A 17363-nucleotide genomic window follows, 5' to 3' on the forward strand; every position below is an offset into this window, starting at 1 on the left:
GTCCCATATCCCACAAACTTTAGTCTCCCTGGGGGGGGGAAGGTTGCCGTAACAATTTTTTTGTGTGTGCCTGTATGATGACTAGAGAGAAACCCAATGAAAATATGTATCTACACAAAAACTTTAAAGTATTCAAAGGTGAAAATAACACAAATGTCCCTCAACTGATGAGCAGATAAAATGTGGTATATCTCTATAATGAAATCAGGACAAAAAAAGTCCTCATCTATGCTACAAAATGAATGAACTTTGAAAACATTATGCTAAGTGAAATGAAATAAGTCAAAAAAGATCACATATTGCATAATTCCATTTATATAAAATATCCAGAACAGGCAAATCCATAGACAGAAAGTAGATTAGAGGCTGTTAAGGGGCTGAGAAAAGGGAAAAATGAAGTGTCTGCTAACAAATACAGGGTTTCTTTTGGGAGTGATAAACATGTACTGATATTAGTTGTAACAGTCATACTTTATTGTTTTTTTTTTTTTTTTTTTTTTTTTTGCAGGGCTGGGGCTCCAAGCCAGGGTCTCATACATGCTAGACATATACCCAAGCTACACCCCTAGCCCTTGATTGTGTGATTTTGTGAATTTACTAAAACCATTGAATTATGGTTTTTAGAATTATGGTTTTTAAGATGATAAACTATATAGTATATAAATTGTATTTCAATTTCTTAAAAAAGTAAATGTAATTGACCATATTAATAAAAAAGTTTCTATGCACATATATAATGAATTAAATTAATGTAGAAAACACTTTGCTAAAATGTGATACAATTCATGATTAAAAACTCTTAGCAAACCAAGATTACAAAGAAGTTTATTTAACAAAAGTTAATTATCAAAACCTCCAAAGCAGGGGCTAGAGTTATAGCTCAGTGGTAGAGCCCTTGCCTTGTAAGTGTGAGGCACTGGATTCCATCCTAGCACAAAAAACAAATAAAGGCATTGAGTCCATATACAACTTAAAAAAAAAAAAAAAAAAACCTCTAAAGCAAACATCATACTAACTATAAAATATTAGAAGTTTTGTAGCTCAGCAGTAGTGCATTTACCTTGTACACATAAGGCACTGCGCTCGATTCCCAGCACCACATATAAATAAGCAAATAAAATAAAGGACCATTAACAACTAAAAAAAATTTTTTTTTAATTAGAAGTTTTTCCTCCACAATTAAAAAAAGGTAAGTTAATTGTATTCATCATAGTACTGTAGGTCCTTGTATTCATTGGAGTACTGAAGGTATCAGCCAGTACAATTAGATAAGAAAAAGATGAGAAGTTGAAAAAAAGAAAACTATTATAATTTGTAGGTAATGTGTTCAAGTACATGAATGCAAAAAAATTCAAATGAGAAATATTTTCATGTCTTAGTGTGGGCAAATATTTCAAAAATAAAACAACAAACATTAGAAAGTAATTAATAAATTTGGCTATACTAAAAGTCTATAAACATTGTGCCAATCATCTAGCAAAGATACCATGAAGAGAATAACAGAAGGTACTTGTAACATATAATGGACAAAAACCCTACATCTAGATAAAACTCCTACAAATCAATTAAAAAAAAAAACACTTTTAAATGGGCAAGACTTGAGAAAAGGAACTTCACAACGAAAGAATATCCAATGGCCAATTAACACATGAGAAGTTGCTCAAGCTCATCAGTAATCAGAAACCAGGCTACAAACACAACAGAATCGGTAAAATTAAAGATTGGTTGTACTAAGTGGTGACAGAGTAGTAGAATAACTGAAATTCTGAAGGACCATTGGTAGATGCTGGTAATATAAATTGAAACAACCATTCGAACTTCTAGTATTATCTGCAAAGTGTAACATGAGCATGTCCATTACCCAGCAGTTTTACTATGTATATATAACCAATAGAAATTTGTACATATATGTAACAAGGTATGATCAGAAAAGGCTAGGGCTATGGTTCAGTGGTAGTGCACTTGCCTGGCATGTGTGATGCACTGGGTTTAATTCTCAGCACCGTGTATAAATAAATAAAATAATGATCTATCAACAATTTTTTAAAAATGTAAAAAAAAATGATCAGAAAACATTCATAAGAGTTGATGACTAAAATTAATCCAATGTTTATCAACAGTACAATGGAAAATAGTTATATAAGAAAATATTTGGACCAGATGCAGTGGCACATACCTGTAATCCCAGCGACTCAGGAGGCTGAAGATTGCAAGTTCAAGGCCAGCTTCAGCAACTTAGCAAGGCCGTAAGTAACTTAGTGAGAATTTTTCTCAAAATTCAAAATAAAAAAGGTTGGGAAATGGGGCTCAGTGGTAAAGCCACCTCTGGGTTTAATCCCCAGTACCAAAAAAAAAAAAAAAAAAAAGAGAGAAAGAGACAGAATATTTGAATAATCACATAAATAATGTTGATCAAATGAAAGCAAACAAAAGAATATACATTATATGGTTCTATGTAAGTCAAGGACAAAGTCAAAAAATCTCATTATGATGTTTATCTTTGGAAAGGAGAGAGATGTTAGTGCCTGGAAAGGAAAATGCAGAGTCTTTCAAGGAATGTAATGATCTATTTCTTGATCAGGGTAGTAGCTACATAGGTGTGGTGATAATTCATTGAATTGTATACTTCCGAGATATGTAATTTTCTATACAAAGATTTAAAAATTTAGTGGAAGACATAAGAATCATGCTAAATGTGATACTACAGAGCATTTAGTTCAACTTACATCTTACAGAGCAGTTAGTCCATTAATTATGAGGTTGAGAAAGAAACTGAAGCCCAGAGAGATTCACTGAGTATTTCCTTAGAAAATGTTCAATACAAAGCTGGTCACTAAATCTAATTCCAAGTATAATATATGTATATCAGTGTTTCCAATCCTTACTGATAACAAATAAATGAATTATGAGTACACAGAAGGTACAGAGGAAGAACGGAAAGAAAAGGGAAATGGGAAATGGTTAAGTAAATGAACAATATTTGAGATCTGAGTTTTAAGAAGATGTGATTATTTTGGGAGCTTCAGATTCACTTTATCCCAGAGCTCCAGGCTCATCCAGAGCTACAATCCTACTTTTGACACTGGAGAGAACTCTGAATAACTTCTTGGCAAAATGTGCTTCTGGGTCTGCTTAGTCTTAGTGCCCAAAATTATTTAATCTGTCTTTCCCATTAGCTCTGTCTAAACCAACAGGAAATACAACCTATATTTGGGGAGGGAAAAAAAGACCATTCTTTTTTTGGTACTAGAGATTGAACCCAGGGGTGCTTAATCAGTGAGCCACATCCCCAACCCTTTTTATTTATTTATTTTTATTTTGAGATAGGGTCTCACTAAATTGCTGAGGCTGGCTTTGAATTTGTGATTTTCTTTGCCTCAGCCTACCAAACCACTGGGATTATAGGCCTGCACCACGGCATCCAGTGAAAAAAGACCATTTTTAATTTCATCTTGGAAGAATCCTGTTAAGACTTGTTATTCTGTAAATGATATAACAATTCTAAAGTGTTAATAACAGATTCCAAAAGAAAATAATGACTCCAAGCAATAATAAGAAACAATAATGCATGACCATACTACCAAAACTACTACCAACTCTTAAAAACACCTGTTTACACAACACTTTTCACATTTGTAATCTTATAAGCCTTGAATCAACTCCATGAAATAAATATTATTATCTACACATATTACAGGTAAAATAACTGAGGCTAAAGGTAGAACAACTTACCAAAGTTCACCCAATCAGTAATAGGTCTGGTGACAACCTCAAGCACTCAAACTCCTGGCACAGCTTCACTTTTATTATAGATGGGGTCTGTGTTGCCCAGACTGGTTTCAAACTCCTTAGCTCAAGTAATCCTCCTACCTCAACCTCCCAAGTAGCTGGGCACATACCACTGTGCCTAGTTTCACAGTTTCTATATGTACTGTGCCCTCCCCATAGAACAGACCAATTGAATATGCCAGTAAGTGACAAAATGAATGCTGTTAAATACAAATTGTTTTTTTTTAAAGAGTTCAAAGAACCAGCCAAATAACTTCTACTGAAGCACTAGTCTGAACAACCCAAGGCTAGTTAAATTCAAGTCCAATGTGGTATCCAAATGCTTCAAAGAATGAAAGACTATAGTTCAGAAGTCAAAAGACATTGGTTCAAATTCAGAATTCATGAACTGCAACTACACAGCATGTGACCTTTGACAAGTCACTGATACTTGAAGCCCAAGAGTGTAAGTGTCATATAGAGGAAAAGACCTTGGAATCAGACAGATAGAGGTCTAATTCCAGTTCTGCCATTTCCTAACTAGATTACCTTGGGCAAGTTATTTAATCACTGTGAACCTTTCTGTAAAGTGAAATATTTATCTACCTGAAACAACTGGTGTACTTCACAAATATTAAAGCTCTTAATTTAACTTGTAGCACCTAATAGGCATTCAATAAATAGTAACTGGTTATTTTACTCTATTACTATTATTACTATTTTATTTTTATTTGTTATTTCCATGACTATTTTTTGTTATTGTTATTTAAAAAGTTAAAAAAAAATGTATGGCTTTGCAAACTAAACCTCACAAAAATGAGTTATCATTACTATTAGAAACTGTCAGAGTAGGGGGCTGGGGTGGTGGCTCAGCAGTAGAGCATCTGCCTAGCACATGTGAGGCACTGAGTTCGATCCTCAACACCACATAAAAATAAATAATAAAAATAGAGGTATTATGTCCATCTACAACTAAAATAATAATAATAAAGAAACTGTCAGTAGATTTCTCAATCCACTCATCAAGACAAAGGAAATGTGGATGAGGATAGAGAGAAGGAAGAATCATCCTCATCCTGATTTCATGCAACTAAAGGTTTTAAGCTTACAGAAATAAAGAGTGAAAAGAGGCTTGCAACCTCACCCATCCCAACTTTAGCCCTATCTGTGGCCTAGTCCATTTGGATTTCTCATAGTTTGAGAAAATAAATTGAGCCTGGAAAATCCCGTGTTTCAGTACAGCCATTAAAGTTTCAGCACAAATCACTGGCCTTATTTTTTTTTAATTATTTTTAAGCCATACCTCTCATTGGCTTAGCTGAGCTAATCTGAGCACAAGACAGTAAAACATTCCAAACTTGGAGAGATAAACACTGACGTACTTAGTGTTAAAATTAACTTTGCTAAACTCTTCCCAAGTTCAGAGAATTCTACTTTGGTTGTGAAAATGCAGCCAGAAAAAGATCCAAACTAAATGCTGCAAGACTTCTTAGAATAAACCAAAGGCTCCAGATCCTAACCACAGAAACCAGGCTTTCCCACATGGAATTCTGCAACTCAACGCCACTATTACAGGCCTTCAATTACAGTTTCTCCTTCCAATCATTCATGCACCCCCCAGGCACACATTGAGGCCATACTGGAGGTCAGCATTAGGTAATGCCTACAGACATTCTACCCACTGCCAACTCAAATCTCAACTATGCCTGAAGAGAACTCTTCTTTTTTCATCTCCCTAGAGACATAACACTATCCCTGTAGAAATTCTAACTCTAAAATGTCTGGGTGGGACCAGACATCTGTATTTTTGAAGTACCATTAGTGAGTCCAATGTATAACAAGGGTTAAAAAACAATTAACAGAGATATAAGTAGTAGAGTATGATGAAATAGGTTCTACACTCATCTCTACCACTTTCGACATGTAAGACCTTGAGGAATTTACTGTTCTCCAAGCTTCAGCCTTCCCAAGAGCAAAAAAGCTATTGTAGATATCAGATAAGCAATAAATATTTCATTAAAATAAACTTCATATTTGTATTGTTTTACAGTTTAGAATATTTTTATGTTCACTATGTCGAGTTACAAAAGCCTACTAATGACATAGAGTATACAGGGATTAGTATTATTCCTACTTTACAGAGGATGATATTGGAATTAAAGGATATTTTTTAAAAGTAAATTATAGAATTAAATACCAGGGACAGGATTCAATCTCCTGTTCTAGACCATTTCTTTTTAAGCTGATATAAATTCTCAAACATTATATGGAAGGCATACCACTTACAACACTGCCAACACTGCTGTGTATCCTGCTAGGATACTAAGCTGAATAGCTTGTTGGTTAAGCAAAGGCTCCAAACAAAAAGAAAAAAAAATATTTATTTTCCATGTATGCATTAATAATAGCCATCAAAGGTCTTAAAACAAAGGAGTGAAACCGATGTGCTCAATTTACATAAAATTCATAACTAGGAAATGAAAGAGAAGTTGCTAGATAGATCATTTTGCAAGAATTCTTATAACTGTGTTTTCTACTATATGCTTTCAACTTACAGAGATGCAGCTTTGATCTTAAGACAATGAGATTTATTTTCAGACCAGATTTGGCACAGGGTTACTCAACTACAATTTCCAGAAGAACTCTGGGTCTACAACTCTATCACTGATTAAGGTAGTTTACAATGGTCTAGCTTCTTTTCACCTTTACAGACAATCCTGATCCAATGATCTTTGCAATTCCACATTTATATAATTAAAAGATTTCAAAGCTAAAAGAAACTGTGCATATCTGCTATTCTGACTCATTTTTCAGATGAACGTACTGAAGTATACAGAGAAGTAACTGACCCAAATCAGGTCTCCAATGTATGAGAGACTACAGCCCATATATGTAGACCTTCACGTCCCCATTCAACATACAACATTGTCTCTTCAATTCCAATGAAGATTTGGTTCCTATCTGTTGTTTCAGATAGTAATCTTCTTTTTAAAAAAATGTATATACAGCTTTATTGAGATATAATTCACACACTATACAATTCACCCATATATAGTTCACAATTCAATTTTTTAAAAAATATTTTTTAGTTGTCAATGGGCCTTTATTTAATTAACTTATTTATATATTTATTTATGGTGCTAAGAATCAAACCCAGTGCCCCTCACACATGCTAGGCGAATGCTCTACCACTGAGCCATGATCTCAGGCCCCAATTCAATGGGGGTTTTTTTGTGTTTTTTTTTTAATTTTTAATTTTTTTTATTGGTTGTTCACCAATGGTTTTTAGTGTATTCACAGACCTGGGAAAATATCATCACCACAATCAATTTTAAGGCATTTTCATCACTTCAAAAAGAAACCCAAGGGACCAGAGTTGTGGCTAGAGCACTCGCTAAGCATGTATGAGGCTCTGGGTTCAATCCCAGATACCACATAAAAATAAACAAATAAAATAAAGGTACTGTGTTTATCTACAACTAAAAAAATTTAAAAAAAGAAAGAAACCCAAGAGCCACGCACAATGGTGCACACTGTACTTCTAGCAATTCAGGAGGCTGAGGCAGGAAGATCACAAGTTCAAAGGCAGCCTGACTCAAAATAAGATTTTTTGAAAGGGGGCAGAGTGTCTAGAGATACAGTTCAGAGATAGAACACTCCTGGGTTCAGTCCCCAGTACCACAAGAAAAGGAAGGAAGGCAGAAAGAAAGCCACATTTCTTAGCTATCACCCCATAATCCCATCTGCCTCTTGGCCTCTGCAGTTCTAGACAAGCACTAATAAGCTTTTTGACTATGAATTTGCCTTTTGTGGATATTTCACATAAATGGAATCATATACCATGATCTGTTATGACTGGTTTATCTCATTTAACCCAATGTTTCTAAATTTCACCATGTTACACCATGGATTTTATTTTATTTTTTGTTCCCAAATAATATTTATCTATTCATTAGTTGATGAATATGGAAGTTGTTTATATTTCTGGCTTATTATGACTAATGCTGTTGCAAACATTTAAGTAAAATTTTTTAATGTGGCTGTGTATCATTTCTCTTTGGCAGAACTGTTGGATTATAGGATCTCTCAACATTTAACCTTTTATGGAATGGCCATACTGCTTTTCACAGTGACTGCATCATGTAATATTCCCACCAGCAATTATGTGAGTCACAATATCTATACACCTTCACCAACATTTGATATAATCTGTCTTTTTCATGACATCCACTGTAGTAGGTGTGAAAGAATATGTCATTGTGGTTTTGATTTATATTTCTCTGATAACCAATGACATTAAGCATCTTTTCACATGCTTATTTACCATTTGCATATCTTCTTTAGAGAGATAGTTACATATTTAGAGAGATATTTCAGATCCTTTGTCTAATTTTATATTAGGTTATTTGTCTTCTTATTGTTGAGGTATGAAAGTTCTTATTCTAAATACAAGTCTCTTTAAAATGCATTCTTTGGGAAAACTATATCTCTTTTATGGGTTACCTTTTTTTCTTTCTTGATGGTGTCCTCTGAAACACAAATACTTTTGATTTTGATGATGGCAGAAATTTTAGTTCTCAGTTTGAGTCAGAAAAATTTTAACTTTTTAATTTAAAAAGTCCTATTTCACTACTGTGAAAACTTGGGCTGAAAGCCTAATTATTTACAGAAGTCAAAAATATTGGTTGATAAAGTACAATATTAAAATTAACACATACCTACTTTGAGAGATTTAAAAAATTGTCTATATATATGGGAGAAGGTTTCAGGGAAAGGTAACACTACCTAGATATAAATCTCTTATAAAATATATAATTTGGAAAAATTACCTAGCACTTGTACTAAAGACATGGACAGCCACTTCATAAGTGAAGTAGTCAAGAAATCAAAATACCTTCTCTTCTGTTTAGACTTCCAAAATTCCCACAATGAAGGTGAAGAAGAGGAAGGGATACCTACACATAGATACAATCCCACAGTAACTCATTAAAAGTCCTCAAAAGTTTAGTTATTCATTTCAGTTCATTTAAGTTAATCGACAAACATTTACCATAAGCAAAATATGCCTATTCGACATGTCAATATAAAGACTTCTGAAACATCATCTTTTCTGCTCTTTAACCACCAATCCTAATTTGTTCCTCTTCCCCATGTTCCTCATTTGATTAATGATTCTAATAACTACCATCTCCCTTGATCAGCAGTTAAGCAGTTATATTTGTCTAAAACATGGGATATTTTCTCCATCTTATCACTGTGCTTTTTATATTTGCCCCACTGTTTCAGAATCCCAGTTCTGATTTGTCATGTAATCCATAGCTGTGTCTCCCAGCTTCTATTCATCAATAAAGGAGTAAAGATAGAACTAGCATTTGAGTACTTTCCGCACAGAAGGTACTATATCAGAAAATTTGCATGTAATCTTCAGAACAACTCTGTGAGATATTATGTCAGTTTTAAAGATTGGAAACTAAAGGTCAAAGGGGTTAATTAACTGCCTAAGGTCATAAGGCTGGTTAAGTGGTGAAACAGGTCTATCTAAATCTGAAGTTCATGATAACTATTTACAGGTAGAAAGCCAATTTCTTCAGTATGCCACAAGAACAAAGACCTGCAAGCATAACTGAGAACTTCACTTCAGATCAACCAAAACCTCAGTTAACATTTTTAGGGTGAAACAAAAAGCTATCTATGTGGATATCCAAAACTCTGTTTTTCACCACCCCATCCATAAGGATGTCAACAATTTTTTCACATGTATTGTTAAAATCCTGATTACTCTTCTAAAAGTTTTACTCATAAGAAAGAAATGAGGCTGCTTAGTATGACTGATTGATAGTGAACTCATAATGAATCTTACTTATCTCTGCTTCCTTTTCTCAGCCATTCCTTGCTATTCTTACTGATATTTAATCCCCAAATCTGGGTGTAAGACCAGGAGATCTGAATAAAGAAGATGCAATCAAGAATTTGGAAAGAAGGCATTCCAAATGAAACTAATTTTGGAAAAACATAGACATTTCAAAATACTTTATATTTTGTGACAATTGTTTATGAAACACAAATGGCTTCAGAATGTACAACCTCTGGCAAGAGCATAATTATTCTCTGAGAATTTTGCTCAAATATAATTAAACAATACAAAATGGGACTATTTTCCATTTTTTGCCACTTAAGGAAGGAAAGACAAGGGAAATATTTAACTAGAAAATAAAAGGTATTAAAGGAAAATTCAGTCAAGGAAGGACAGATCTTTTATCCAAGTTACAAAAAGTTATTTTTTTAAAAAGCATACAAATGAAAAGAAAGAAAGAAAATACTGTACTTTTATCTCCAGGTAAGATGGATCTGTAAAATCGGTCCTTCTTTTTCTTCTCCTCTGGGTTTGGAGGCAGAGGTTTGGAACCATGATTTAGGGTTCCAGTGTCTTTGCTGCCAGCTCCAATCATAGTGCTGGTGTTTCTCATCGGAGGGGCTGGGGGTTTGTCTTGAATGTCTAGGCCGTTATTTGACATTGTCACCACCACCACCAGCAGCTACTAGAACAAAAGAAAGAACATAACTCTTTTATTATTTTTGAGCAAAAGGAAATGCATGTTAAAAATGTTCAAGAATCCGAATTATACAGCCCTTTCACTGTTCACCACGAATATTTCCAGCCTATCCAGTAGGATTTATATATATGAATATATATATATTCATATATATAAATCCTACTGTGTGCTAACCACAACTAAAAACTCACTAGTATCTTGCTTTTCTCTGCAGCCTCATACCTAAAACACTAGAGAACACAGATAACCATTGTGATGTAGCTGGAAAGAAGAAATTTGTCCTAGCAAAAATCAAGTGCAAGGGCTGGGGTTATGACTCAGTGGTAGAGCGCTTGCCTAGGATGGATGAGAGTCTGGGTTTGATCCTCAGTACCACATAAAAAAAGAAAGAAAAAAAGAAAGAACAACAAACAAATAAATAAAGGTTAAATTCTTGGGGGAAAAAACAACAACAACAAGTGGGAAACCCAGAAATACTTACTAGCTTTAGAGAAATGTCTTAAACTGTTGGGTTCCATTTATTCATCTATATGAAGGTTAAATACAATTGCTAACAGAATTTCACATAGTAAATTCTAAGACTGCTTCTAACTTTGTACCCTCAGGCAAGTTACACTCCCTCTTTGGAACTGACTGCATCAAGGATGCAGCAAAACTGTTGTTTTTGTAAATGGTTTTATTGGAACTCAATCATATCATTCATATTCATTTACATATTGTCTCTTGCTTATTTAGGTTACACTAGCAAAGCTGAATACTTACAACAGAAACTGTATACTCATAAACCTACAATATTTACTCTTTGGCCCTTTACAGGAAAAGGTTGCTTCCCTGGACTGTATCTCCCTCCTCTAAAATTCTATCTTATTCTATATATATGATTGTCAACGTAGTAACCATCCTGTTGAATATATTGGCAATCTCTAATGCTTCTGAGAAATGAAATAAAATCTAAATTAAAGGAAAAAATCTCTATTACACGATACCAATAGTTTTAAGGAAGACAAATACTATTACCTTCAAGTAAGCAATTGTCCTTGACAGTGGAAAAACATACATGTATCCAGAATTCATAGTTTCTCATTATTAGTGTTAAAGTAGAAATTATATCTTTAATTATGACTATTTAGAATATAAGCTCCTTGGATTCAAACAAACAGTACTTTAAATATAAAAGTCTTCCAAAATAAAAACCATAATAATCATATAAGATGTTTTAGAAATGTAGATGCTATGGCCTGGCCCCATAAAGTTTGATGTAGTATGGCTGGGTTAAGGTCAAAATTTATACCTGGTACATGCCTATAATCCCAGCAGCTCAAGAGACTGAGGCAGGAGGATAGTGAGTTCAATGACAGCCTCAGCAACAGCAAGGCACTAAGCAACTCAGCAAGAGTTGGGAAAATACAAAACAGGGCTGGGGATGTGGCTCAGTGGTCGAGTGTGTAACCCCCAATAAAAGAAGTAAGGTGTCCTCTTCTCCATGCTCCAAGACAATGGGTACATTTCCAGGTTATCAAATTTCTTTTTACTATGTTATAATTGTTTACTGGTATGTCTTCCCCAGAAGCCAGAATGTCCCTCAAATATTGGACCAAATTTTCCATCTCTACAATCCAACAGTGCCCTATATAGTATCTAATTTATAATATACTGAATATTTTCATTAATAAAGCTTGTACAGGTGTATGTGTGTGTATATACAAATATACATTGCCTTTAAGGAGTTTAGTAATACAGATGAAATTCAAGGTCCTTCACAATCAATATCCACTTGCCTTACAAACTAAGCCACCATACCTAGACACAATCTACATTCAAATTACACCTCAGAAATCTGTTCTCCTAGACTTTCCAAGGTGTGTGTGTGTGTGTGTGTGTGTGTGTGTGTGTGTGTGTGTGTGTATTTGTGGTGTTAGGGATTGAACCTGGATTCAATGTGCCATACCACTGAAATATATAATCCAGGCCATCAAATAGTCTTAGTTACATACATTTACACACACACACACAGACCATCATGATTCCTGTCAATGATTTCTCTCTTCTGACTGATAAAAATATTACTCATCTTTTGCAGCAGGCCCTATATTCAATCCTCAGCACTAACACCAAAAAAATAAAATAAAATAAAATCTTACTCACATTTTAAAGTCAGACTCAGATGCATTTATTTGTATAATTCATCTAAACCCACCATTAACAAACCAACTGTTCCTTACTCTTGTTTTTGAGCAAAAGAAATCAATTAAGCAAGGACAGTTTTGTTAATCTAGATTGACTCTCTGGGTAGTGTGGTTTTTATCAATTTCTTCCAGTTTCACTTCCTAAATTTGCCTTTGCTTTTCCTCCCAGCCCCAACCCAAAGAGAGCATCTACTATCTCACTTCTTAAGTATACCTTCCCACTCCAACTGCCAGTTTAAAAATTATACCCCTGCAGCCACCTCATACCCTAATCAAGCCCTCCCTGGATTTCCAGGTCCTTCAGTCAATGGCTTTGTTGAATGTAACTCCTTTCAGGCCCACAGCTCAGGAGTATGCCAGAAAGGCTTTATCAACCTTACAGGCTGTTCTTCACGTCTTAGTCTTTCACTGTTTGGAGAATTCTCAGGGCTATAGCTTCATTTTCAAAAGAATTCCAACTTACTAATAATTTAAAATCTGTTGAAATCTAATGTTTCAAACTTTTATCACATTCCAGCATAAGTTATCCTACTGTACTTAAAAAAAAAAAAACTTCAATAACAGGAAATTTAGAATTTCAAAAGATAGCTTTGTCTATCTTGTCTACTCATTTAAAGAATTCTCACATACATTAAGTTCTATCTATCTCATACTGCATCTCAATTTTCTATTTGCCCCTCCTTTCACTCTCCTCCTTGGCAGACAGACTATGAACTCCTTAAGGATAAAGTTCATATTTTATGTATTTCTCAATCCCCAATTCCAGGCCTGGCACAGAACAGGCAACCAATAAAGATTTGTTGAACAAACTTGGTGAAATAGAAAAACAAGTGAATAAACAAAGTAAAATAATCACTTCCATCTATTAGTCCAAAAATCCCATTTCTCAGAGCTACTCACAAAAGTCTATTACCTCTCCCCCAGATAGAACTTTAGATACTTGAAATAAGCTTTCAAGATCTCCAAAATCTATTCTGAATGCTAAACTTTTCTAGTACCTTCAAACTATACCCCCAGAACACAATTCTGTACTTTCTTGATCACTGTCCTTTGAATTTATTTGAACTCAGGGTTTGTACATAACTTTCCAGTTTCCCTGCAGCTGGCCAAGTAGCCCTTTCCTATAATTGCTCCACAGTCTTTCCTGTCTTTACACTCACGGATCTCCTCACTGGTCATTTTGTTCATCTATGCTCAGCACAATGATTAGCACATTTTAAAACTGGTTTACAGGAAAACAGGTCCTGAAAGGAGAAGAAAAAACACTCAACTCTTGAATGAGGATAGCAAACACATCTTAAGTCTTCTAACAATCCTTGTAAGCAACAGGCTTGGGAGGATGAGAAATCAATGCCTTCTGATAAGATGCAGTATAAAGCTAGACCCCACAACATTTATAATGAAAGTGTAGATGGAAGTCTTCTATCCATTCCAAACAATGAACAGACAACAGAGAGAAAGACAGACTGGACCACATTTAACCAATGCCCCAGAGACTCAGGGAACCTAATAATTTATGAGAAAAATATTATACTGAAGTAATTAATTATTAATCATTGAATGACTAATAAATGTAGGATCATTGTGAAATTTCAAAAGGGCCACTAGTAGGGTGATATGTAAAAAGATGACTATATAAAAGCAGAAGATCTGAGTTTAAGTACTGGCTCTGTTATTTATTACAGAAGTCTCAACACCTACAAGATGCTATTTGATTTCCCACTGTGCTATCTCTAGATTTACACTGGTCAAGGGGCAACTAAGGAGGGATAGTAACTTTTGTCTCTTTTGAGCACACTATAAAAAGCCTAGGTACAATGTTAAAACATAAAGAAAAGGAGAATACACTTTTCAGGTAGCCACCATATGTAAGCAACTTTACATACTGAATAAAAGTGGGTAGGAATTTAGGGAAGGAGTGTGTTCACTGACAACTACCTCTTTGCATTTTATAACTCTGGATTCCACAGCCACTGTTATTAAACAGAACAAGGAAATCAAAGATTTTAAGATGTACCTAACATCAAAGTCAGAAGCAACCTTAGAGATAGATCATCTAATGAAAACACTTCATATTCAAGATAGAATTATTGAGGTCCAAAGAATAGGAAGAAATTCACTAAGGTCACACAGCAATTTAAAGATAGATAGAACCATTTCTAAACAAAAACAAAAAAAAATGTTACTCACCTTTTACTCATTCTTTACAGAAAAACTCAATTTTTTTTCAGTATTGGAAATTCAGGACCCCATGCATGCTAGGCAAGCATTTTTCTATTAAGCTACACTCCCAGCCCTTCAAACCTCATCTTTAAACTCTCTCCCAAAGGATTTTCCAACTATACTGGCAATGGGAGATATAAAAATATAATAAGCATGTGTGGGTTGAACTTGATTAATATTTACCAAATGTTTAACATGAGCTAAATTCCATAAAAGGTAAATGAACTTACGCTTCTTAAACTAAAAAAAAAAAAAACCATAAATGTGAGTATTGTGACTAAAGACATGTGAAAGTTATGTATACCTTTCATGCATTTCCAGATTTTGCATTCGAGTACTGTTCAAATCAATAAACATTAAAAAAACTTTTTTTTAGTTGTAGAGACACAATACCTTTATTTATTTATTTTTATGTGGTGCTGAGGATCGAACCCAGTGCCCCACACCTGCTAGGCAAGGGTTTTACCACTCAGCTATAGCCCCAGCTCCTCAAATCAATAAACTTTTACTGAATATTTACATTTAAGGTGCTATGTTGGAAACCAGGAATAAAAAAATAGATAATGAATAAATGAATGAACAAATAAACAAATGAATAAGATATGACCCATCCCTGGAAGCTTTCACAGTCTAGTAAGCCAAGAAGCAGGACCTAGAAAACCATAATGCCAGGCCAATTATGAACAATGCTGTAGAACAGTAAAATGTCCAAGCACAGAAATGAAAGACTGAATTGAACTGGGATAATCAGTGAAGTTTCACAAAAAGTGGTATTTAAGTACAGCAACTTAACAAATAAATAGGTCAGCCTAGAGGTCTCCAACTCTTGACTATCAGGTTTGAACTATTATTCCCTGTGAGCTTTTAAAACACCAATGCTAAGTACTTAGAAGAAAGTGTACTAATACCTACAATTTACTTTGAAATGCATTTTTAAAAAAAGATTAATAGATGAGTACAAGGATGTGATATAACATAATACATGAGTTAATATTTAAGATATAATCGATGCGATAAAGTGCAGTCATGCATTGCTTAACAATAGGGATATGTCCTAGAAATGTGTCCCTGTGTGAATATCACAGGGTATATTTACACAAACCTAGACGGTATGGGTCAATCACTCATGGCTTCTTACCGTAATTGAGAGACATGGTAGGGCTGGGATGTGCTTAGCAGCAGAGTGCTTGTCTAGCATGTGTAAAGCTGGTTTAGATTCCCAGCACCACAAAAAGAGAGAGAGTGACACATGTGATAAACTCAAGATGTATAAGGCTGCTGCCAGCACAACCTAGCATATTATTTTACAGTAAACTTACTTTTATAAGTACACTCTAAAATAATAGGGAAAAATGTATAGCAAATACATAAACTATAGTTGTTTATTATCATTAACAAATATAATGTACTACACATAATTACTTTGTTGACCAAAATGTCATTCATTATGCAATACATGAGTGTGTATTAAAATGTGAATGGTAGCAGAATCTAGGTGGTGAGTACACAAATATTCACTTGTGTAAACCCCTTTCAATGTTCGAAATTTTTCCTAATATAATGTTGGTAGGAAAGACACTAATGCTTGGGCTGGATCTGGATCTTAAGTGTCTGATTTAATTGGTCTAGGATAGATCCAATCATTAGTATTATTATCATACCTAACCCAAAGAAAACAGGTAATAAATACATAAATAATATTGATGCAGAAAGAAGATGGCAAATGCATCCTAGAGAATAGAAGAACATGAATGTGAGAGTACAGTATGGTAGAATGCAACATAAAGGCTAACTACAGTGAAAAACTGAAAAATTGGGACACAGCATATCACCACGGGCCTTTTCTGTACTGTACCACACATAGAATGGGTCAGAAAAAATGATCTTTTCTAAGATATTCTAGAGCTGAGCAATAAATGCCCAATCTTAAAAATAATAGATGACATTGTTGATTAAAAAACAAGGCTGTGGAGAGACAACAATAAGAGAAAAGAGGTGAGCCTGGGGAAAGACACCAGTTGCTATCCATCTGTACTGAGGACTCTGAGCCCTGAGCTCACAGCATGGGACAGGGATTTAGGATGGACCTCAAAACTTCCTAAAAGAGTTGCTAAAATTCTAAGAAACTGTTTTCCTAGAGAATCTCCTTGATTAATTACCTTTACAACTAAGATTTCAGTCATCATTTGGAGCTCATATTTTAATAATCACTAACATAAGATCCACTTTGAAGTTTACAGAAAACTTGGAAATCTATTTAGCTGGTATCATTTTTCTCATTCATTAAAACAAATATTTATCATCTACTGTTTGCCAGGCTAGACTAGGTACAGGGAATAAAACAGTGAGCAAATATGAAGAAGCAAAGTTTCAGAGATGCTGCCAGTCACCCAGGACCACACACCAAGTGGGCATCAGAGGCAGGGACCTGAAATGATGTCTACATGGCGACAGAACACTACACCATACACCACTGCTGCCTCGAGAGGCAAAGAAGTAGACTAGATCACTTCTAATATCACTAGGTAATTTCTCAGGCCATTATTTAAAATGAAAGAGGGAAAGGAAAAAGAAGAAATGAGACCTACTGCACATACTAATCACATTTCTTACTTTGAACAACCCAGGGCAG

General features: G+C 34.5%; 1 protein-coding gene across 7 annotated transcripts in view; it reads right to left on the reverse strand.

Moving 5' to 3' along the window:
- Pak1 (p21 (RAC1) activated kinase 1) overlaps window positions 1-17363 on the reverse strand; it is a 141213-nt gene that overhangs the window by 59735 nt on the left and 64115 nt on the right. For 4 of the 7 annotated variants that reach the window (XM_078046726.1, XM_078046724.1, XM_078046727.1 and 1 more), the window contains one exon: window positions 10094-10307. In XM_078046726.1, coding sequence (XP_077902852.1) covers window positions 10094-10283 — 190 coding nt within the window. In that variant the 5' untranslated portion in view covers window positions 10284-10307. The remainder of the gene's footprint in view (window positions 1-10093; window positions 10308-17363) is intronic. The other 3 variants (XM_078046728.1, XM_078046729.1, XM_021725124.3) reach the window with 1 other exon arrangement.

Source organism: Ictidomys tridecemlineatus, chromosome 4 (assembly GCF_052094955.1).
Source record: "Ictidomys tridecemlineatus isolate mIctTri1 chromosome 4, mIctTri1.hap1, whole genome shotgun sequence".
NCBI lineage: Eukaryota > Metazoa > Chordata > Mammalia > Rodentia > Sciuridae > Ictidomys > Ictidomys tridecemlineatus.